This window comes from Nannospalax galili, unplaced genomic scaffold (genome assembly GCF_000622305.1).
Source record: "Nannospalax galili isolate Female #2095 unplaced genomic scaffold, S.galili_v1.0 scaffold525, whole genome shotgun sequence".
NCBI lineage: Eukaryota > Metazoa > Chordata > Mammalia > Rodentia > Spalacidae > Nannospalax > Nannospalax galili.
The window spans coordinates 1752543-1776135 of NW_008353937.1; the positions used below are offsets into that span (position 1 = coordinate 1752543).

Consider the following 23593-nt stretch of genomic DNA (forward strand, 5'->3'; position numbering starts at 1 on the left):
CTCTCTGGAGGAGGCAGACAGTTGGGTTACTGTGAGATTGCAGCCAGCCTGGTCTACATAGCAAATTCTAGGCCAGGTAGGGCTATAGGGAGATCCAGTCTCAAAACAAAACAAAAAGCCCAGCAAACAAACAGATTAACCATTACAGAGAAGTTCAGATGCAAGAAAGAAAAAACAGAGGGACTCAGGTAAGTGCACAATGGCTCAGTAAAATAAAAGCAGTGACACCTGATTTGATTTTGAGCAACTTTTACGTAAGACCTAAACAGGAAGAAAGCAAAATACTCTTAACAAGTACTAACCAGGCAAAGAAACCACTGCAGTCGTGTGAGTATGTTTAAAAGCAACGTTAGGGGCACAGAGTATAGCTATCTAGTAATCGGGCTCATTTCTTTTAATAAACTGTCTTTACTTGGCTTCCTAAGGATGACCATTCTGGGTTCCATGATGACTTCACTGACTGTCCTGGTCCTGCCTGGTTTAGTCTTTATAGCTTGGAGTGTTCTAATAAACTTCTTTCTTCTTCCTGTTTTCTCTGGATTTCTACTCTGGCTTTAAATTCACACTTGTCATCAGGTGGACACAGAAACCAGTAAGCAAAGTCCTGCAGTGACCCCTGTAAGAATTCTGTAGACATCCCGTAGCTTTGGCACACACAGGCTTTGCCTCCTTCAGTCTTGCCTCCTGCTGTTCATGTCCCTCCTCCACTCTGCTGGCATTCGGCTCCTCTGAAGCCTCAGTTTCCACTGAGCCCTTCAGAGTAGCGTGGGACTGCTTCCTCAGTACCTAGGCTGAGGTCTGATGCATGGTTTCCTCTCTCTGGCCTCCATCTCACCCTAGGCTTCCTTTGTCTCAGGCCCTTCTCTGCATTTGCCCTTTACAACTTCCCCTTCCCCTCCAGCTTTCTTCATGGTTTTCATAACACCTCATACGTGTTGCCCAGGGTGTGACCGGCTGCTTGAACCAGGTCAGTTCAGTGGCAGTGCTCCACTGTGGCTGCTTACCAGTGTCTGGCATCGGCTCGGTTGTACTACCCACTCCATCCCTGGTTCTTGTGTGGGGGATAAAACTGGCATATGGCAAAAGGGAGACTGGGTCTCCCTGTAGCCCCAGCTAGCCTGGAACTCACTATGGAGACCAGGCTGGCCTTGGTCTCACAGGGATCTGCCCGCCACTTCTTCCTGAGTGCTGGGATTAAAGGCCTGCGTCACCATGCCTGGCTCCCCCATATTTTGTAATGAATATATTTAATCTAAAAATTGCCATCTAATTTTTTTTGGCTGTGTTTCATAATTTTGAGTCACTATTGTCAGTTTACTTTTGCTTCTGAAATCCCCCCTTTGCTCAGGACTGTTGAGGTGTGTCTCTATTGGTGGTTGATGTCCTGTCATGATTGGGAGAAGAGCATTGTTATTTTAGTTTTAAATTTTTTAAATTTATTATTTTTATTTTATGTGTATGCGTGTATTACCTGTATGTAGGTAAGTGCACCCGTGTCGTGCAGTGGTCGTGGAGGACAGAAGAGGCTGTCGGATCCCCTGGGACTGGAGTTACGGACAGTTGTTAGCTGCCATGTGGGTGCTGGGATTCGAACCCAGGTCTTCTGCAAGAACAACCAGTGTTCTTAACCACTGAGCCATCTCTTCAGCTCCAAGGTTACACATTTTTATGAAACTTGCACAGTCAAAATTCTGGATGATACCAGGAGGGCCTATAATGGCTGGCTTACGCTACAGGGGTCTGTGTCCCAGTGTCTGCCCCTTCATTTAGTTGTATTGGTGACATTCTTGTTCCCTCTTGGGAATGAGAACTGTCTTCTCTCTGAGACTGCAGAGAACCTGTTCTTAGTGCCTCATAGCATGTTGGTGATTCTGCCTTCCAGGGGTTATGATGTTAATAATAAATGATATTATGTTAATCACTAAACAGGAATTTCTGTTTCTATCTTTCTCGGGTCTTTCCCCCCTAAGTTGGAAGTGTAAGAATGAGCTTGTCCACACCATGTTTCTTGTGAGGCCTTTTAGCCAACTTTAGATTTTCCAAAACACTCTTCTGTTCCCACTGGTAGCTAGTTAACTTGTAGGCATCTTATGCTCATAGTTGGTTGTGAGCTCTTCCTTACCAAGAACAGATTGCTTTGGAACAGAAACAAAGGGTAAGTATTTGGGGCATACTCTGTTTGGAAATGCATGGAGAAGCAGCTATATCAGGATGTCACTAGCCTCAGCATAGTGACAGAAGTGTAAAGGGAACTGAGTTTCTTTTAGAGGAGTTGCAGGGCAGTAGGATGTGGGTGTCTGGTGTGATAGGCCAAGGACTATGCACAGGTCCTGACTGAAAGGAAATTAGCTCCATGAACAAAGAGGTTTTGTATGATACACCAACTGTAGCGTGTGAAATGGAGACAAGTCCTTTATGTGGTGGCCTTTACTTCCTACAAATAAGGAAACTGGATTTCATCCTCTGTTTGAAGGGGCAGGGGGTCATCTCTGCCCGCTCATGTTCTTACTGGAACAGCTACTGCTTTAGAGCTTCCTGATAGCCATGGTTCTCTTTCTTTGTTCTTTTCTGTGTCCACCTAACAGGTGAATATCCTGTTAATGTTTCTTGCTGAGCTGTGTGCTTAGCCCCTGGTCTCCCCTCTTTCTTCCTTTGCTTCCAGGGTATGGCCTAGTCAAGAGAAATCTGAGTCCTGTGCTGCCACTGCTCTGCTCAGGATATGGCAGTGTCTTCTTTCTCACTGAAAACGCCATGCAACCATGATTTGCAGGCATCCGTGTGACCTGCCACCTCCCATCCCTCGTTCTCTCTGGACCCTTATTTCTCCTTACACTCTTACTCTGTTCGAGCTGCACTTGTCTTCCCAAGTGACCCCAGCCCCATGTTACTCAGTCTGTTGCATCTAATGAATCTCCTTTTCCTGTTCACAAGGCAGAACTTTGCTTTTACATTAATTACTCTGGCTCAGAGATCACCACCTCAGAATGCCCTTCAGTGACTACTCTTTATAGCAAAATACCACTTGTTGTCCCTCTTATTTGAGCTTTTGTAATGTTTATTACCACCTTAGATTTCTGTTTATCCTCTGGCCTACACCACAAAAGCATAAGCTTTTTGAGAGCCAGAACTTCTCTGCTCTCCAGTGTTGGTGCATAGCAGCTGACTTTCGAACCAGTGAGTGTTCCATACCTCTTGTGTTTCCAGACTCCTCTATTTCTTCAAAATTCTTGTGAGGAAATTGAGGCTCATTGCGACAATGGCTGACAGTAAGTGGCATGATTACAGTTAAGCATAGGCAGTCCTGATCAAGACCCCATGTTCATCTTGTAAAAAGATGTCACCCTTGTAAAAATGCCTATTGAAATTTCTGTTTCCCAGTTGATAGACTTAGCTGATCAGCATCAGCATTGGACGTAGAGCCCAGCTGAGCAACATTTGATCTGGGACCTCAGTTCCTTTAACTTTAAAATAGGTATAATAGGCCAGGTGTGGTGCACGCCTTTAATCCCAGCACTCAGGAGGCAGAAGCAGGCAGATCTCTGAGTTCAAGGCTAGCCTGGTCTACAAAGTGAGTTCCAGGCCAGCTCAGGCTACAGGGAGACCCTGTCTCAAAAAAAGGGTATAATCATAGCAGTGAAGCCTGTGACTTTGAATCTTAAACATGTAGCTGATCATTGGAACTGCTGACTTCTTGCCAAGTAGAATTTTCTGGGCTGCAAAATGCAAGTGATTATACTTCTCTTTGAATATTACTGATGAACAGAAGCAGTGTATATAAGTAGCTAGATCCTCATGAGTTCTCAGTTAAGAATAAATGGTATCTGTTACGCTTCGGTACATAATTGCCCAATTCAGAATAGCTACAGTAAGTTACAGAACACTTTTCTTCATGCAAAAGTTAAATGGAACCTAAGTATTTGGCAGCTGCTCTGTTTTGAGAGGGTCTCCCTGTGGAACCTAGACTGGCTCTCAGCTCACAACTCCTCTGCTTTTGCCTTCCAAGTCCTGGGATCAAAGGTGCGCCCCATCACACCCTGCCTAATACTTTATAATAAGTACGTTATATAACAGAAACAGTATAGTAAGTACTGGTATCTCAAAAAATACCAATAAGTATTTAAAAATCAATAGTGAGGGGATGGAGAGATGGTTCATTGGTTAAGAGCACCGACTGTTGTTGCAGGAGACCCTGGTTTGGTGCCCAGCTCCTACATGGTTGCTAACAACTGTCCTTAACTCCAGGGGATCCAGTGCCCTCTTCTGTCTTCCGTGGGTGTTGTATGACATGAATATACTTAGAAGCAGGCAATGCACTCATGTACATAAAATATGTGTGTTCAGTGGCAGACAGAAGGATGCTCATGTGGGTTAGCACACAAAGGTGAGTGACACATAGAGAGGACTTTGGGGAAGTCAGCTTGTTTCAGCCATTCTAGAAGCTTGATTTCCTGAACTCTTTTTTTTTTTTTCCTGCTTAGGGTGATTTAAAATGAGTTTTCATAGTAGCATTATTCTAGTAGCCAGAAAGTTGAAACAGTTCCCATGGCTCTTGTCAATTTCAAGTGTAAATAATTGTGTGGTAACCTCCAGTGAGATGCTTCAGTTAGGGTCGAACTGCAGCTGCTAGCTCTGTATGCATTCATATGCATGTTGTTGAAGAAAAGCCCAGATAGCACAAACAGTGATCCCCTTCCTGGGGTAGGGTAGCCCTGGGAATGCTTGTGGGTGGGGAAAAGGGAGGGAACCTGACTTATGGGCTGGTTCCTCCTGCTGTCTTTGGTAGAAACACTGAGCTATAGCACCTGCCACTGAGGTACAGTTGCTGTGTACTGAAAATTAGGGTGTCTGTTTAAAGAATGTAATTGATTTTATTTTCAAAATTCTATTTCACAGTTATTGGCAATGAGGCACTGAAAATAATAGTGTGATTGTAGATCATTAATCGAGAAAAATATTTATTACTAATTTATTATATTTTGTGAATTATTTTTTAGATATGAATTGAGAATTCGTTATTTGCCAAAAGGATTTCTAAACCAGTTTACTGAAGACAAGCCAACATTGAATTTCTTCTATCAGCAGGTATAAAAAAATGCTTTAATGTACTTTTTGTTTCTTTGAATCTTATTTATTAATGTATTTTTATTTTAGAGAAAGAAACCTAATATTTGACAGAATATAGGTTTATAACTGTGTGGTATTAAGACTCTTTTAGCTGGGTGTAGTAGTGCACACCTTAATTCTAGTACTCAGGAGGTAGAGGCAGGTGAATCTTTAAATGGAGGCCAGCCTGATCTACATACTAAGTTCCAGACCAGCTAGGGCTACAGAGAGACAATGTCTCAAAAAACAAAACCAAGCAATCTTTTAGCTCGCTGGAAATTAGGACCTTTTATATCTGACCTTTTGTGTGCTTGGGTGGATAGTTAAAAGATACTTCTTCTTTTCATTCTTTTGGGGAGAGTAGGCCCAGGACCACTGTTGGTCAGATTCAAGTGCTTATCATGCTTGAACAGCAATAAGCTTGTCATACATAGAAATTGTTGGCAGTGAACTTCACTTGTATAATTTTGGTACCAAGTTTCACAGCAAAGTAAAACGGGACTTAAAAACACTGAGTGACTTGTTTTTTACACTCAGGCAATAATTACTTGCTTTGGTCTTAATGAATACCTTCATTAAACATCTCCTGGGTAGGACACTGATAATTTGTACTTTTTCTTCTCGGTTGTGCAGACACTTGTACGTAGTTGCCTTGTGCCAGGCCTCTGCCATCTTAAGCACACCACCATATGACTTTGCAGGCACAGAATTGCTATGGCTCCCACAAGGTTGGGGGAGAGGAGTGCTCATCTCCAGAGGAGGAAGCGCTGTCTTTCCTCTGGGGGAACAGAGAGAGGAGAGAAGAACTGTGGTTAAGTCTGAGCTGGAAGCTTTGCTCAGAAGCTGTTGAGTGGTATGCAGTGTGTCCTCTCAGTCAAGCAGTTTAGATTTTCCTGCAGAGTATTGGGAGCCATTTAGAGAATTTATTTAGTGGATACTTTGATCAGAATAAAAAATAATTTATTCATTATTTCTAAACCAGTTTACTGAAGACAAGCCAACATTGTAATGTGTATTTTATGTGTATTGCCTGAATATATGTAAGTGCACCCATGTCATGAAATGCTTGTGGATGTCAGAAGAGGGTGTTGAATCCCCTGGAACTGGAGTTACATATGGTTGTTAGCCATCATGTGGGTGCTGGGAACTGAACCTGGGTCCTCTGCAAGAAATAATGTAGGAAATGGAAGAGTGTGGTTGTGTATCAGTGCAGTAGGCAGATCTGACAGGATCTAGAGATGGAAGGAACTAAAGTGTAAATTTGGGTACCCAGTTCAGGAAAGGACCCCATTCAGAAAAGGGCAATGGTGAATTTGATTCAGAAAAGGGAGGTACAAGGCAGATTATGTGTATATTTTGTTTTTCTCTTGAGAGAAGAACAGATCTTCCTGCCCGTGAGATTTCCCCCAAGCGCAGGACGCTAAGGAATTTTCTAGCTATTGGTGGTGTCTGAAGGGCAGGGGGGCTTGGGGATAGGGGCTGACTTGCTTGTCTATGAGGTAAAAGACATGGAAAGTGTAGGTGTAAGGGATTCATAGGAAGTTTTGGAGTTTTGCAGTGATACAGAGTTGAATAAGAGGGAGCTGAGTTTGAGGTAGAGAAGGAGGTGTGCTTAAGAGTCCAGCTGAGAAGTCATCGTTCGAGGACTGTTCACCCTGCACAAATGCTTCCCAGCCTCTAAACTGGCTCCTATATACTTCTGTATACAGTGTAAACATACATTGCATCTATTAGCTGCCTCATTAGTTTCATACTTTTTGATGGAGGTGGCAAGCATTCATGTGACTGGCATATTTACACAGGTTGTGTGTCATTTACCTGAAATGCTTAGGTTAGAAGTGTTCAGACCACAGCCATACTCTGATTTTGTAATGAAGTATGTTGGGGATAGGCCCCAAGTGCATACATGAAACCATTTGTTTCCTGTGCACCTCATAGATTGGCCTCAGGGTAACCAAATGCAGTGGGTTCCCTGAAGCAGAGCTTCCTGAAGTGAGCTCTCTCACTGTGGCTTCAGGTGGCTGCTCAAAAGTTTGGACTTCGGAGCACTTGGAATTTCAGTTTTTCAGATTGGGATGCTCAGTCTGTCACATGGCGTTTTTCTCCCTTGTAGATGGTTGGTACTGATAATGGTAGATTTTTTTTTATTTGCAAAACAATCTCTACTAAGGAAATATGGGGCTTTCCTGGTGACATTTGCTCCTGAACACCACAAACCCTGCTACTTCGTGAGCTGGTACTCTGTTCATCATTCCTGTGCTACTCGGAAAGCTGGCAGCTTTGTTCCATTCATAGTTTACTAGGCTGTCCTCTTTTTTATTGGGCAAACTCTATTAGCAGTTAATACTGCACATTCCAGTGGATCCTGATTTCCTTTTCCTAAGAGGGCACATCTCATTGTAGCCTGCCATCCAGTTGAGTATTCCCTAAAGCTCTGGGAAGATGAGGTGTAATGACAGATTCTTCACAAAGGGATGCACACTGAGTTCTGCCCTGTGCCTGCTGTGCATTTTCAGCACTGTTACCAACAGTTCTTTGAATTTCACTTTCTAGGCAGTGCCAGGCCACTGAAGACTCAGCACTCCCACTCATAAACCAAGCTGCAGGCGTTGGGATGGCCCTTCACCCTGCCCTCCCTCTAGTCTGTTTTCTTCTCTACAAATCTGATTTCCAGGAGATACTTTAAATGTCACTGAAATGATCTGTTAGGTTTGTTTTGTGTGTATGATAGCTTACCAAGTCCATAACACTTTAGAGGAAATAAAGGTGACAGGCATAGTTACAGCCACTGCCCTTTCCTGTGTGTTTTGTCAGGGGAAGGAGGTGAAGGTGATCCTGCAGCCACAGAGGGGTGAATGAGGCATGGAGAAGGGAAATGCCATGTTTCTTGGACTGCTAAAAGCCTCCAGTGCACACCTGTCATGAGGCTTGTTAGGTGGAGCGATTGGCATTGGTGTTTCTCTAAGTAAAACCCAGTTGATCACTGGCAGTTTCATATGATTTGACCTAATAATTTTAAGGAAATGACTAGATTTAGCCATTTATGTATTCCTGTACAGAGATAGTCAGGAACATTGTATTTTCAGTAGTGAAGAGTCGAGGTATTTGCTTGTGTCTGCCAGGAGGAGGGTTAAAAAAGGCCAGCTGGGGGCTGGAGAGATGGCTCAGCAGTTAAGAACACTGGCTGTTCTTGCAGAAGACCCAGGTTTGAATCCAGCACCCACATGGCAGCTAACAACTGTTCATAACTCCAGTTCCAGGGGATCTGACAGCCTCTTCTGTCCTCTGCAGGCATTGCACAACATGGGTGCAGTTACCTACATGCAGACAATACACATGTACACGTAAAATAAAATAAAAATGATACATAAAATATTTTTTTAAAAAGCCTAGCTGTTTCATGTTCCTGTATCTAGTGCAGGTAGTGATGTATGGTCATTCCTGGGTGTGAAAGACATTATATTAAAGGCATTTGTTTTAAACAGGCTGAATATAAGACAGTTCTATTTGGATGATAAAAAGAAGTAGATATTTTTATTTTTACCCTGATTTTGTCAAGAATGATTTTCATTGCTGGCTTGGAAAGCATCCTGTGCTGAGATGCTTGATGCTGGTGCTTCAGATGCCACAGCAGAGATAGTTGAAGACATGGTGCACTGCACAGACAGTGCCCAACTGGAATAAGAGTTCACTGCAAAGTGCTTACACACACGCACGCACCTACCTACCTCTTAAGCTGTTTGTAGACATTCAGGATGGAGCCGAGATGCCATGTAAGAACTTGTGTATGGAAATGGTCACAGAATTCTGGAGCCTTGGAATTTGATGACCACCTTTGTTTTATACTTACAATTTTATGTTTTTGTTTGTTTTGGAAAGTTTCTTACTGTGCATCCTACACTGGCCTAGAATTCAAACAGTGTAGCCCAGGATGACTTCTGCTTATTGTCCGCCAGCCTCCCAAATGCTGAGATTAAAGGCTTGCACCACTACACTCACATGAAAACCATTCTGTAACTGATTAGACTCTGCTGTGGTTTGTGTCTGAAATATCCCCAGGAGCTCTTGTGTTTTAACACTTGGTCCCCAGTTGGGGGTGGCGTGGAGCCTCTAGGAGAGGGAACTTTGTGAAAGAAGGGCTTTAGCCATTAGTCTGGTCCCAGCTCTGGCCCCCTCTGCTCTGACTAGTGCTGCTTCCCGCTTCTGCTGCTGTGCTTTGCCCCATGGCAGACCAAGATCCCTAAACTGTGAGCCAGAGTAAACCCTTCTTCCCTCAAGTTGCTTCTGTCAGATACTCTGTTACAGCAATGTGAAAATTAGCAGCTAATATGGACTTGAATATTTCAAAGAAGTATTTTTTCAGAAGTTTTTTATTAAATTAATCTTTTGACAATATCATGCAAGTATATAATACACTCTGATGACTCTCTTCCCCACACCCATTTACCTCCGTGCCATCCTTAATTTGGAGTTACTCACTCAAATTTGGTGGACTGGACCCTACCTGTACTCAGCAGCTCATCCATGAACTGTGGGCCCCTGAGCCCTTTTTCAATGCATACTGCCATAGCTGGTGTGAGTTTGTGATTGCAGGTGTTTTGTTCTGCCTTGGTGGCTTTTTGCAGCGCATCTCTCTGTCTTCTGGCTCATCCATTCTTTTTGCCCGCTCTTCTGCAGTGCTCCCTGAGCCTTAGAGGGGATAGTATCAATCTCCTCCTGTTTAGGGCTGAGCATGAATCCCTCACTTGCTATCGGTATCTTCACCTGCCCTGAGTCATCATTCACTGCAAAGAGGGACTCTGATTAAGTCTGAGACTAGCATTTGTCTTTGTATGAATATAAATATTTAAAATGACAGTTTTACATTGTGTCATTTTAGTTAAACCGCAGTTTTAATTTTTCTCCTGAACCTGTGATCTCTCTGGCATAGGTTTTTGACTGGATTCACTGGCCTGGGTTCCCTCCTGTGAAGTGGGTCTCAAATCCAGGCAGAGAGGGGTTGGTTACCCCCATGACATTTGTGTCACTTTTGTACAAGTGTGTGCATCTTGCCTGTCAGGTTGATATTTTAAGGGTCCACAGCACAGTAAAATCGTTGATGCTGTTTCTCCCCCAGCAGCCTACACGGTACCGGAAGGCACTGGAAAAGCCAGACAGGTGGGAAGAAGCCGCCTGCTCAGCTCCTGCTTGACTTGTTTGTTTTTCAGTCATGGGGTGTGGTGTCTTCAGGGAAGACAGGTGTTCTTCTGTGACAAATCTTTGTATTTGCGTCGCTCGTAATACTGAGTATGCTGTGAATTAGAGCAGACAGTTCAAATTGGACACTATCTGCAAATCATGATCTCTGTGCATAGAGTGAGGAAATTAGGTATATTTCAACTTGGAAAATGGCTTCGTGCTGACAGGTACTTGGACATACTGGTGTCAGTCCATGAGCGCTCTTTGTTGTATATTTTTATTTTATTTTTTGTCTTTTTTTGAGACCTGGTCTCCCTATAGCCCCAGCTGTCCTGGAACTCACTACGTAGACCAGGCTGGCCTCGAACTCACAAAGATCCGCCTACCTCTGCCTCCCAAGTGCTGGGATTAAAGGCGTGCGTCACCACGCCCGGCTACGTTTTTAAATTTTAATTTGTTATTATTTGTGTGTGGGGGTTTGTACGGTTTGTGCATGTGGAGGTCCGTGGACAACTTTTGAGAGTCCATTCTTTTCCTTCACTGTGTGTTCCAGGGGTCAGACTCGAGTCATCAGGCCTGTTGAGCAGGCCTTTTAACTCTGAGCCTTCTTGCTGACCAGTTTTTTGGTGTTTTGAGATATTCTGACTGTGTGGTTCAGCTTCCCCAATGCTAGGATCAAAGGACCACATCACACACCTGGCTCTGTTGAATTGAGCATGTTTGTTGCCAGAGGGTCTCCTCCTGCCTCTTTATATTAGACTTGAGGCATGTTGCTTTACAAATTAATAACTTAGAGTTGACACTGTGGTTGCAAGTTGGATTTTGAAGTATGTTCTTGGTGGTTGCACTGGAGTCCCCAGAATGCATTGGAAACTGTAGTGAGAACCCTGAAAACCCATCTGCTGTGGGCTTATAGATACGGAGCTCTTGTTGCTTGTTCTTGCCTTCGGTGGAATGGGAGGCGTACAAGGTAGCACAGCATTGCTGTGGTGTAGACTCAGCTGCTCCAGAGTCAGCACGTAGCCTCAGACCTACAGGCTTCCCATGGTAAGCGGAGTCATTGACATACTGTGAACAAATGTGTAAAGGGCTTTCAGCAAGCATATTGAGTGATACCTTGAGAACACATTCCTGTTTCTTGTTCTTCATTTCAGGTGAAGAGTGACTACATGTTAGAGATAGCTGATCAGGTGGACCAGGAAATTGCTTTGAAGTTGGGTTGTCTGGAAATACGGTAGGTGGTAACGGTAGGTGGTAACGGTGGGTGGTGACGGTGGGTGGTGACCGGCTCTGTCTTTTATTATTATTCATCAGGAAAGAAAATTTTTTTGAAACTGTGTAGGTTTTTTTTTGTTGTTGTTACAAGATTATTGTAAAATCTTGATTAAACTGAGAGGATTCCAGATTCCTTGACTATTTGGGTGCATCCTTCCCAGTCTGTCATTCAGCAGCATAGATACCTCTCAGTTTATGTGTTTTCTGGTTTTAGGCGATCCTACTGGGAGATGCGGGGCAATGCACTAGAAAAGAAGTCTAACTATGAAGTATTAGAGTAAGTACTGCACATTTTTGCAATATTTGCAGGTCCCTTCCTAGTTTATCTTGATTTAAAATTAAATAATGTCTAAAATCATGCTCTTTCTAACACATTTCAACAAGAAAATGTTTAAGAATAGAATCTTGGTAACCTTGATTTTATACTTAAATTTACTGACAAATGTCCTGTGGCTAATAATGTGTATTGCCTAGGAACATACATGCATACATACACATATGTATGTGACTCTTCAGTGTACTTTTTAATTACACTGGAATGATAATTCTGTTTTATACTGAAATACAGAGTTGCTCATAAATTGACTGTTATTATTCACTTTTCTCTGTATTAATTAAGGGTTTCTTTTTACAAATGGAGAAATCAAAAGTTCTCTGATAGTGAAATCATTTTGTGTATTAGACTGTTGTATTAGGTTGCTTTAAAGTACGTGTAAGCATGGCTGGATCTTAGATCTTAGGAGTTCTGCACTTCATCTTTCTGTAATTGATTCAGCAAGATAATTATCTTTATATCTGTTTTACTGTCATTTGCCAGAAGTACAGTGTTGGGACAATATTTTCTCTGGCTATATTTTCACTGAAGTTCCTGTGTTGTTTTGAGAGATGTGCTAAAGTAAAGGTTATCTTAACCTGCTCCGCTGTAGTAAAGTCTTCAGACATTCAGACCACTGACCTTGAACTGATCCCCTTGCCTCTGCTTGAGTACTGGGATTATTTGGAAAGAATTTTAGGTTCACGTTCTTAAATTTGAAGTGAGTCAAAGTTTGCATTACAGTTGGTTTAAATTTGACTTCTAGCAATTACAGAAAGTCAGCTAACAGGAATGTAAATAAATAGAAGAGGAAGAATTGGGGTCTTACCTGATACCTTCAAAATCCTGGTGGGGAAGTCAGAGAAATGGAGGGGAGACTCCTGTGGAAAGACCAAGGGCTGTGGATTTTGCTGCATGATACAGAAGCAGGGTGGAGCAAGTGTGCAAGTATGGGTCAGATCCTTCTGGGGGAGATAGCCAATCTCTGGGTGACATGTTTTGAAATGACCTGTTGTCCTCCTTTTATTTATTTCTGTCCTTTCCCTCTAGATTCCCATGCCTTTGCACTTCTGCCACAGTGACGGTATGCACTTACACCACGTGTAGGAATACACTTCCTGCCTTACAGGCTGAGTGGTCTAATGCACAGAGCACCTGTCTCCAGACCTAGCTCTTCTGCTGCTTGATCAGAAAGCTCTTGGTGGGGTACGTTGGTGGCCTTGCCAGTGCCTGACTGTTGGTGTTTGAAGGGAGTTCAGTGTCATGATCCATGCCAGCTTAGTATCAGCTCCAGCACTGACAATGTGTTGATTGAACTTGCCTCTGTTCAGAGGAGAGATGATCAGCAGCACAAAGCAAGCCCTGTGCAGAGACCTTTTCACAGAACATTGACAGAGATTCTAGAAAAGGGTCATTTGTTGGGTAATTTAGAACCTTTTGAATGTCAGGTTCATCTGTTGGGTAATTTGGAGCCCTTTTGAATGGATTTTAGTTTGTTTCTTCAGGTGATGATACATTCTAGTTAGAGAAAATTTAAATGAAGTTGTCAAAGAGGGGCAAAAAAAATCTTGATATATTCCCTTAGAAATACACGTTTGCTATAAATGAAATGAGGTTCTATGTGGATCTTGTTTTTTTCGGCCTTTATGTCCAAGTCCACATTCACGCTTGAGAACATACAACTGTCCTTCTAAGCCTGCCCCCCAACACCTCTGCTTAAATTAATATTAAAAATTAAAGCCTTAGGGTGTGGAGAAACAGCTCCGTGATTAAGAGCACTCTTGCAGAGGTCCTGGGTTTGGTCCCCAGCATCATGTGGCGGCTAACAACTGTCTATTACTCCAGAGATCTGATGCTCTCTTGAGGCCTCTGTGGGCATTGCACACACATGGTGCACTTATAGACATGCAGGCAAAACATTCATACACACAAAAAAATAAGTAAAATATTAGTAATCAGCTTTGCTTTAAAAATACAAGAGGTTGCCTTTTCATGCTGCTAAGTAGAAGTGTGTGAGCCCAGCACTCCATCAGGCCATTGTGCCATATTATATCTGATGGCCACTGGTTTAGATCAGCAACAGTATTAGGCTTGTCAAGGTATCCCACAAGGCATTTCTTCCTATGGGGTATGTGATGGGCAGCAATACCTTGTTTGATTACTGTTGGAATCGGATGCCTTCCCATTTGTAGCTAGTTATGTTCCTTTTGCATACAGACTGTCTCTTGGTTTTTCTCCTTTTCTTCCTTTTTTTTTTGTCTTTTATTATTTTTTTAATTTAAATTTTTTTGGTGGGGCTCACTGAGTCATGTATGTAGCCTGGATTGGCTTTGACCTCTTGATCCTCCTGCCTCAGCCTGAGTCCTGAGTCCAGGTGTGTGCTGCATGCTTTGCTGTCTTTTCTAATGTGTTTGTGCTTTTCTTCACTGATCTCAGAGGCCTTTGTTTCCTAGCCCTGTGCCTGCTGCACTGGCTGTGTGCTCCTCCCTCCCCCACCATTGTGTGCCATCATCATTCAGAAACTGGTCTTCTAGCTAGTGAGACCTGGTTGTTTTCATTCTTGCTTTTGAGCCTTAGGACCTGTTGATTCTTGTGTTCTTTTGCTTTTCTCAGGGCTGGGAATTGAAACGAGGTAGGCTTTGTTGTTGTGTTTAAGATGTTCAGTGACTTAAGATGATTAAATTGGGTGGCTAGAAATATGACTGCTCTTCCAGAGGACCCAAGTTTGGTGCTCAGCACCCACGTTGAGTGGCTTGCAATCATCTGTAACTTTAGCTTCTGGTACCTTCTTCTGGTTTCTGTGGGCACCCCCCCCCATATCAGATAAAAATAAATCCCCCCCCCCCCCGAGCTGGGGACCAAACCCAGGGCCTTGTACTTGCTAGGCAAGTACTCTACCACTGAGCTAAATCCCCAACCCTTAAAATAAATCTTAAATATTTGTTTTTAAAACCTTTGGTTGATTTCTGTTGTTACCTATCCAAATGAGTACATTTATTTATTTTTGGTTTTTGAAGCTGGGTCTCACTATGTATCCCCTCCTGCCTCAGCCTCCTGGGTACAGGGATTATAGCAACCACGTCTGCCTGATTGTTTGCAAATTAACTCTACTGTTAACTTAGTGACATTTTGGTCAGAGCATGGTCTGAGAAGCCCCCTTGATGAGTGAACTGTGACTTGATGGATGAGTTAAGGCTACCGCTGCTACCATGTTTTATTTTGATGATGTATGAAATACACGGAGAAGTGGAGAGAATTATATACAGTGGAGCTCACATGTCTCCGCACAGTCCAGGCTTGCACTGTTTTGATGTAGCTCAGAGGTAAAGACCAGTGCTTACCAGTGCCTATGCTCCATGCACACCACTGCACACATCCAGGGTGCACATGCATGTTTGTTTTCTAGCCAGCTTCCTAAAGGCCTGCACTGATATTCCAACTCTTCACACATCATTAAAAGAGGGGTGTTAAAATACCCACACCTGTGATAACGGCTTTGCTGGCTTATCCTTACAGGTCTTTCAGTGTCTGCTTTCGATATTGGGACTCTTGTGTTCAGCCCTCCAAACAGAGTATCTGAATCTTTTTGGAGTATATTTAGTGATCCTTTCAATGTCTAATATAAAGTTGAATGTTTTTATTCCTAGTCTGTTAGGCCTCGTTTAGGGTAGTGTTGTCCTGGTTTATATTTTCCATTCGGCATTTGCAGCTGTTCTGTCCTTAGACTTCTTGGCTGTAAATAGCGTAGCTGGATTTCTAAAGTCCAGTTTTCACAGCTTTCTTCTAACTGATCGGTTTAATACTTGTGTGTGTTAGAGGGAGTGGCGTTTGTGCTTGTATGTTCTTCATCGCTGGTGTCCTTGAAATAAGACCTGCTTCCCACTTCTGTGGACTCGTGCTCACTGGAAGAGCAGGTGTTCTCCCCGTGTGCCCCAAGGTGTTTCCTCCTAGGGTCTCACAGTTCTCGTATTCTCTGTCCTCCTTTCTTTCTCCAGGTACAGTGCATGTGCGCATCTTCTTGTCTTCTCTGCTTCTCTTTAAGAGCATCTGTCATCCCTTGTTCTCTAGCTTTTATTTTACTGCTGATAGTCTCCTCTGAAAGTCCTGCTTCTGTGATGTCATTGTTTCTTCATTCCCAGTAACCTCTGTGTGCCCATGTGTGTTTATACAGTTTGTTTCTTGGCCTTTTTTGTGTATAGATGTCTTATGTTTTTACTTGACAGTAAAGCCCTGCCAAGGTTTAAGTCTTTTGCTATTTGTGACCCCCACATAGGCCCCCATGTGTTTGTTCCTAGACTAGGTGAGTTAGGGTATAGGGACTTGATTTCTGAGAACTTCAGTGCCTCTGAGGAAAGCCAGGGAGTGGTGCCTTTTCTGCCTCCCTTGGGTCCTAGCTGAGTGTTCGAGTACCAGGCATATCATCTCCACAATACATGTAGCCTTAACCTTGAACCTCTGCACAAGCTCCTACTGGGCTTTGTGCATGCAGTGGGCATCCTGCAGACCTCCCCGTTGTCACTGTGGACACTGAGCCTTCGTCACTGTGTCTCTGTCAGACATTACTTTTCTTTAATGTGTTTTGTTTGTTTCGTTCGGTGGCTTTTGAGTTAGTGTTTCACTGTGTGGCTACGGCTGGCCTTGGAGTTGGGGTCCTCTCACTCCACCGTGCCCATCTTCCTTTTTCCCAGAAGCATTGTTTTTTGTTGTTGTTGTTGTTTTTTTTTTCGGTCTTGGTCTTGGTCTTGGTCTTGGTCTTGGCTTTTGACACATGGCCCAAGCTAACCTTGGACTTGGACTATAGTTGAGGGTGACCTTGAACTTTCTTCTTCCAATATATCTCAAGTGCTGAGATTACAAGGCCACTGTGCCCAACCTTAGAAACTTTTTTATATGTAGTTTTTGGTAGTAAAATTCTTTTTGTCAGGCTAGAGAGATGGCTCAGCAGTTAAAGAGCACTGGCTGCTCTTGCAGAGAACAGGGGTTCCATTTCCAGAACCTACATGGCAGCTAACAACCGTCCACAATTCCAGTTCCAGGGAATCTGACACCCATTTCCAACCTTCACAGGCATTGAATGCACATAGTGCATTTAACATACATGCAGGCAAAACACTCAGTATATATAAAATATAAGTAAATAAAATTTTAAAAAGGAATATAAAGCTAAAATAATATTAGTGCAAAGTGTGGGGAGGGAGTAGTACTGTGGGTAGTATACTCATACACAGAAAATAAAAATATACTCATACACATAAAATAAAAATGATAAAAACTGCTTTTGGCATCCTGGAATTTTTTTTTGTATTATCTCATTTCTCAAAAGTAGCATTCTTCTGTTAATACTTCCTGATTAATAGTTAACATTTTTTCAATACTTCAGAGATACTTAAAGGCATTTCACTTGGTTCAGTCTTCTAAGGCACTGAGCCCCTGCCCTAGGAATAAGCAGACACACTGTGACTCTCCTGTCTGCCATGCCTGGTTTGTAGTCTCCAGGAACTCAACGTTCTCCCTCACACCTAAGGGCGGGCTCAACATTGCCTCTAGAAGAAAATTTAAAGGTAAGCTTGGTGATTTCCAGCCTAACGCAGAATATGCCTCGAATTTACCACATTTTGAGAAATGGATTTTGATTTGTTTTTAAAATAATAGGCCTAACATTCACAAGTAGAGAAACACTCTCTAGAAACTCCTATTTTTTTTCATAAACAAATTAAAGATTTCTGCGTCTTTCTGTGTCATTGCCGACCTGATGTAATCGGACGCCTCTTCTGTAGGTGGGAATATGACCAGGAGGCTTCAGCTCTGCCTTGGCCTTTCACAGTCCCGGGGAACAGACGGGTGGGCCTGAGGTGAGACTCCCCATCATATAGAATTAAGAGCCAAGAGAGGGCAGTCAGCAAAGGAGGCCACAGCTTTAAGGAAAGGGTGGTTTTTTTTGTTTGTTTTTTTTTGAAATAGGGTCTCCCTGTAGCCCTAGCTGTCCCTGGAACTCACTAATTAGATCAGGCTGGCCTTGAGCTCAGAGATCCACCTGCCTCTGCCTCTTAGGTGCTTGGACTATAAGACATCTACCACCAGGCCCGGCCATAAGGAAAATGATTTTTTTTTAAAGCCCCCAACTGTCCTGAAACTCACTATGTAGACCAGGAAAGGATTTTTAAAAACAACCTTCAGAAGCTTAGAAAGATGACTAAGCAGTTAAGAGCACTGACTGCTCTTGCAGAGGACCTGGGTTTGGTTCCCAGCACCCACATGATGGCTCACAACCATCCATATCTCTGGTTCTATGCTATCTGACACCTTCTTCTGGCCTCTGAGTGCATTGCATGCATGTGGTACACTTACATGCAGGTACAACACTCACACACTTAATAATAAAAATAAACAAATCAGAAAGCAAATAATAATATTTATAAATCAAATTACATTGCCGTTAATGAGAGTAAACTGAAGAGTGTAAAATGGTGGTTCTTGACGTGCTGCTGTAGAAGGCAAAACCTCACCAAATGGACCACTTAACCCTTACTTTTTGGGGTCGGGGGTGGGAGGCAGGAGTTTAACCAGTGAGTTCAATTGGGATTGCTTTCAGGAATTTGAGTGTGAAGTTACTTACAGGAAGAACATGGGCAGCTTGCCGGAGCTGCAGCACTGAAGAAAAGGTTTCCTGCATCTTGTTTCTTGATTTCTCCTTCTGTGTTCTGCCTTTTCAGTCACTTTGGTCCTAGTTTTTAAAAATATTATTTTTATGTGTATGAGTGTATTGCCTGTGTGTGTGTAAGTGTACCAGTGTCCTGCAGTGCCTGCAGAGGTCAGAGAGGGTGTTGGATCCTCTGGAACTGAAGTTAGGATGGTTGTTAGTCACCATGAGGGTCTAGGAATCAAACCTGTGTCTTCTGCAAGAGCAGCCAGTACTTTTAACCACTGAGCCAACTCTTTAGCCCTTCAGTCATCTTTTCATGAAGTGTATTTTTGCTGTAGTTGTTTGTATAGTTTATTTTCCATAGCAGAATGTGAGCTATATCAACACAATGATCTGCGTGCTTAGCAGAGTATCTCAAAAAAGTTTGTTTTTAAATTTAGCTGAGGGTGGAGTGGGGTGGGGCACACAATACTGCATAAACATTGAGGTCACCAGACAAGGTGGGTCTTCTCAGAAGTACTTCCCAAAGCAAAGCAGATTTAACTTTGGTTTAGGATCACTTACATGTCTGGTCCTCTTTTACTATGTAAGTGATGCTTAGCTCAGTCTGAGGTCTCAAAGAGCCTGCTGTGCTGTGGTTTGTGGACATAAGCACTTGTGCAGGGTGAGGACCAGGCTCCGGATAGCAAAGTAAGCTCCGGGTGCACTGATGGTGCATGTGAGTGGAACGAAGCCCTCCTGTGCTGCTTGTGTGTTTCTTCTGGTGTCCATGGGGCAGGCATTGAGCAGGGAACATGAAGGATAGCTATCCCAGCGTGAACAAGCCGCTGAACGGCAGTGGAATCAGAGCAGGGTTGGAAGGGTTTCAAGGGTGACAAAGGGAGAGAGAAAATAACCGTGTGTTCTCCGAGTACTTCCCTTAGCAGACACAGTTAGTGTCAGTCACGAGAGCTCCAGTTCGACATCTGTATCTCAAGTGCTCGGTTGGTTGGTTTGGAGCACTTGTTACCTCACCCTACGGCCCATTGAGGATGTCACTTGGGAATAGAGAAAGTATAGGTCAGACACAATTCTCTTTGCAGCACTTGGAAGGCGGATGCCAAAAGAACATGAATGTGAGGCTAGCCTGGGCTACATATAATGAGACAGTGTCTCAAAAATACCAAAGAAATCTTTAAAACAGAATCCCCTCCATGAAGAGGTGCATCACCCTAGTTTTTCTCCTCTGTGGTCTGACATGTAATAAGCTTGTTAGACATTACTGAGAAGAACCCAGGTGAGCAAAGGTTCCCCTGTGGCTTGAGTAGAAGTGACCTGAAATGTAGAGAGCACGAAGGACCTGCCCCTCTACTCAGCAGGACACAGGGAAAGCACTCCGGAGCTCCCTGCCGCGTGCCTGTCATCTCCCAGCCGCAGGCTCCTGGCTGAAGACAGCTCTGTCTGGACTGTCTGCCTCACTGTTCTTCATCACAGTGTGGTCACACTTCAGCCACCAAGCCTGCTTCCCGTGCTCAAGGAGCCTGGGAGCCTTTGTGGTTGCCCCATGGTGGCTGTGTCTCCGTACCCAGTCCATCCATAGCTACCCCTGCCCTTCCTAAGGAGCCTTCAAGCCCCTACACCAAGCCCTGGGCTGGCGGGCTGCTGAAGATCCTGGGGTCAGGATTTCCATGCCTTGGACACAGCCATGTGCCTTGGTTTTGTCTCCTAAGGGTGGTGAGAACATGCCTGGAGGTGGGTCTGCCCTGTCTACTTGAGTAGCCATGAGTCATGTAGGGCTTCTGAGCCCTGGTTATGGAGCCAGTGTCACCAGGACCAGAACTTTTAGTTTAAGTAATTACATACAGTGTGGGACACAGCAGTTTTAGCCTGGTGTTACTGGCCTGTCTTGTGTGTGTGGCCTCCATGGTTACACGGGAGCAATGAAGGAACCGAGTAAACCAGTGTTTGGCCTGGGGAATTGGAGTTTGGCAGCATCTCAAGGCTTCCTGTGAGAGAGAGGGAGAGAGAGAGAGGGAAAGAGGGAGGGACGGAGGGTGTTTCAAATCAGATATGTTTAAATGCATTCAGGAAACACTTTGGCAGCTAGTAATGTAGAAAAGAGTTATGTAAAAACCAGTAGTTCTATTTATGTTGTGTTTTACTTAATATGAGACAGTTATGTAGAGGTTGGGCACAGATTTTATGCGGCATGAGGTGAAGCCCCTGTAGAACAGTTTGTTAATGCTGAACCAGGCCCAGACGCAGCCCAGACAGTGCTGGCTGCCTATCCAGAGTGAGGTGACCTCCCTGTCGAGAGTGGGGTGACCTACATGTCCCTGCCTGGTTTCCTGGGAGAGGTTTAGATTTGAGTTCCTATAATAGCCTCTCCTCAAACTTTGAAGACTGTGGTGCTTCTCGGGTGGCTGTGCTGCAGAGCCAGAGGCCAGCTGGCTCCCCCATGTTGGAGGCAATGCTGCTGGAGTTCTCCCACGGTCTGGTGGACTTCGGTTTCATTTTCATTTTATTCCCAAACATACAAATAAGTTGTATTAAATTCATTACTACTCAAAAGTAGTTGAGAAAATAACTGAATACATGCTAAGCATTGACTTTAGACTTTTCAGTGTTTGAAGAGTGGAGGAAGAGCCTAGAAGTGGCCCAGTGGGTGAAGGTGCTTGCCACCATGCTTGACGACCTCATTTCAATCCCTGGGACCCACTTGGTGGAAGGAGACAACCGACTCTGGCATGTTGTCCTCTGACTTCTACATACTGTGTCACATGGATGCACACTGTATGTGCACACATATACAAACACACACTCAGTTGCTAAAATATTTTTAAGAGAATGGAATTGTCTTCACTTTGAAAGTAAAAGTGATACTAGTATTACTTTAATACAATGATTATTTTTATATACAAAATGTAACCCTTTTTATCTCTCTTTAATTTTCCCATTTGTGATGAGTTCTTGTCTTTGAGAAATACCAATATGTAACCACTGGAGGCATAGACCAGCCCTGCACTGGGCTTTCTTTCCATACTCAGCTTGACGTATTCAGAATGGACTATCTTCCTTCCTTACCTGGGTAGGATGTCAGCTCTCAGGAATCTCCACCATCCCCTTGCCATCTATCCAGGTACTCAGCCCTGCTGGCTGTGTCCAGAGTCTCCTGGGTCATACCACTTCCCATCAGCTCTGCCTTAGCCAACACCCTCTAACCACCAACCTTTGCAGGTCACACTTTCTACACCAAACAGATACAGGGGGCCAGAGCTCTCCAAGGTGCTTTCACAGGAAAGGAAACTGCCCTCAGAGTCCTGCGACTTATTATTAATACATTAAACACATTCTTACTTCCTCACAGCAGGTTGCAGGTCACAGGTCACAGGTACTCAGACATGGCTTGTTCTGTGCACTCAGATTCAGACCCAGAACTTTGTTGTGAACCTGGGCGCTTTCTCTTAGGAACTCCTGGCTGAGAAGAATGGTAGCAAGGTGCTGGGAAGTACCGTGGCCTTTGTGTGTTGTTGGCTTCTCTTTCATGCACACTCCTTATGTTTCTGCTTTCCCAGTAGTGTTGCACATCAGGATTTGTGAGAAGACCACACTGGGTGTGGTGTGCATGCCTTAAACACCAACACTCAGGAGGCAGGGGCAGGTGGGTCTCTGTGCGTTCAGGGCCAACCTGATCTACATAGTGAGTTCCAGGCCAGCTGTCTGGCTCAAGCAGACCATGTTGTTTTTAAATAGGAAACACTAAAAGGAAGGACTTAAGTAGACATCTTCCTCTTCATGTCCAGTGATGCTAGATAGTAACAGTTCTGAAAGGGGAAAGAAGAGGATGTAAAGTGACCAGAGAAATGCCACATCAGGGCCACACCAGGTCACTGGCAGGTGAACTAAAACCAGAAAACAGCACTCGTAGAAACAAGAAAGTGGTTTGGATGTAGTACTGTCACGAAGCAGTGACAAGCAGAAGAGAGGTCAGTTTGTTTAGTAAGGAGCTGTTTGGTTAGGTGCTGCCTGTTGATGTGGGTTAAGTATTAAGACGTCTGGATGTAGAATCAGCCATATAAACTGACATGATTTCTGTGGTTTTGGTTGTCAGTTATGAAACAACTCCCCCACTTTTTGTTTTTTGATACTTCATGTCTGTGACTCTAAAAAGGGCACTGCACTTCTCTCTTCTCCTTGACCCTCTGTGTTTCCCAGCCCCTTTTTCAAAGGCATCATTTTGCCTTCCTGGAACACAAGTGCCATCTAGTGGTCTAAACTGGTTAACTAAGTAGGCATTACAATTTTAAAGCAGGCATTAGTAGCTCTTTCATATCTGTATCTCCACCAGGTGTTTTGAAGCTCTTTTCGCTAGTTTGGTTTTATAGTCTGACTTGGTAATCGCTGATATTTCTGATATTTTTATATTTTCAGCTTTTTGACCAAGACAAATTACTTGTTTTCTTTTTTTTCTGTGACACAGAGGAGATAAATTTGATTAGGCAAATGAGTTCCTAAAATATCTTGAAAAAAACAGCCACCATTTTGGATATGTCTAAAGGGTCTATTTTTAAGGACTAGACCTGCTTTCCAAGGTAGACCCTTAATCTTTTTAGTTTTGTTTGTTTGAGACAGGGTCTCCCTGCAGCCATAGTTGGCCTGGAACACTCTGTGTAAACCAGCCTGGCCCCGATCTCACAGAGATCCAAGTGCTGGGATTAAAGGTGTGTGCCACCACACTTGGCTTCTTAATGATTCTTAATTAGGCCGTTTGCTTTCTCTGAGATACTTAGTTGGAACTAATGTGTATAAGGATAATTTATCTCTATGCAACATCTGAGATTTTTTACTGTTCTCACACATCATGATTTACAGAAACAGTATTTAGAAGAGCTCTTGACAATAAGGGAGAAAACAAAGATTTCTGCTGTCATTAATTGTACTTATGTTTTTATACATAGCTAGGAAATAATTTATCTCACCCCTTCTGTGAACATGCTGGTCAGCCAAAGTGCTGTTGTAGTAGTTCTTTCCTGAACAGGTAGAGGGGTCATCTAAAGTTGTTTATGTTCTCGTAAGTATTGTCACTAATTGATGTAGTGGTG

At 43.5% G+C, this 23593-nt stretch overlaps 1 protein-coding gene across 11 annotated transcripts in view; it reads left to right on the plus strand.

The window, feature by feature from the left end:
- The window catches only part of Ptk2 (protein tyrosine kinase 2), a 223995-nt gene that overhangs the window by 75807 nt on the left and 124595 nt on the right, over window positions 1-23593 (plus strand). For all 11 annotated transcript variants that reach the window (XM_029555008.1, XM_029555009.1, XM_008851064.2 and 8 more), the window contains exons 4-6: window positions 4995-5082; window positions 11436-11515; window positions 11771-11833. In XM_029555008.1, the coding sequence (XP_029410868.1) occupies window positions 4995-5082; window positions 11436-11515; window positions 11771-11833 (231 nt within the window). The remainder of the gene's footprint in view (window positions 1-4994; window positions 5083-11435; window positions 11516-11770; window positions 11834-23593) is intronic.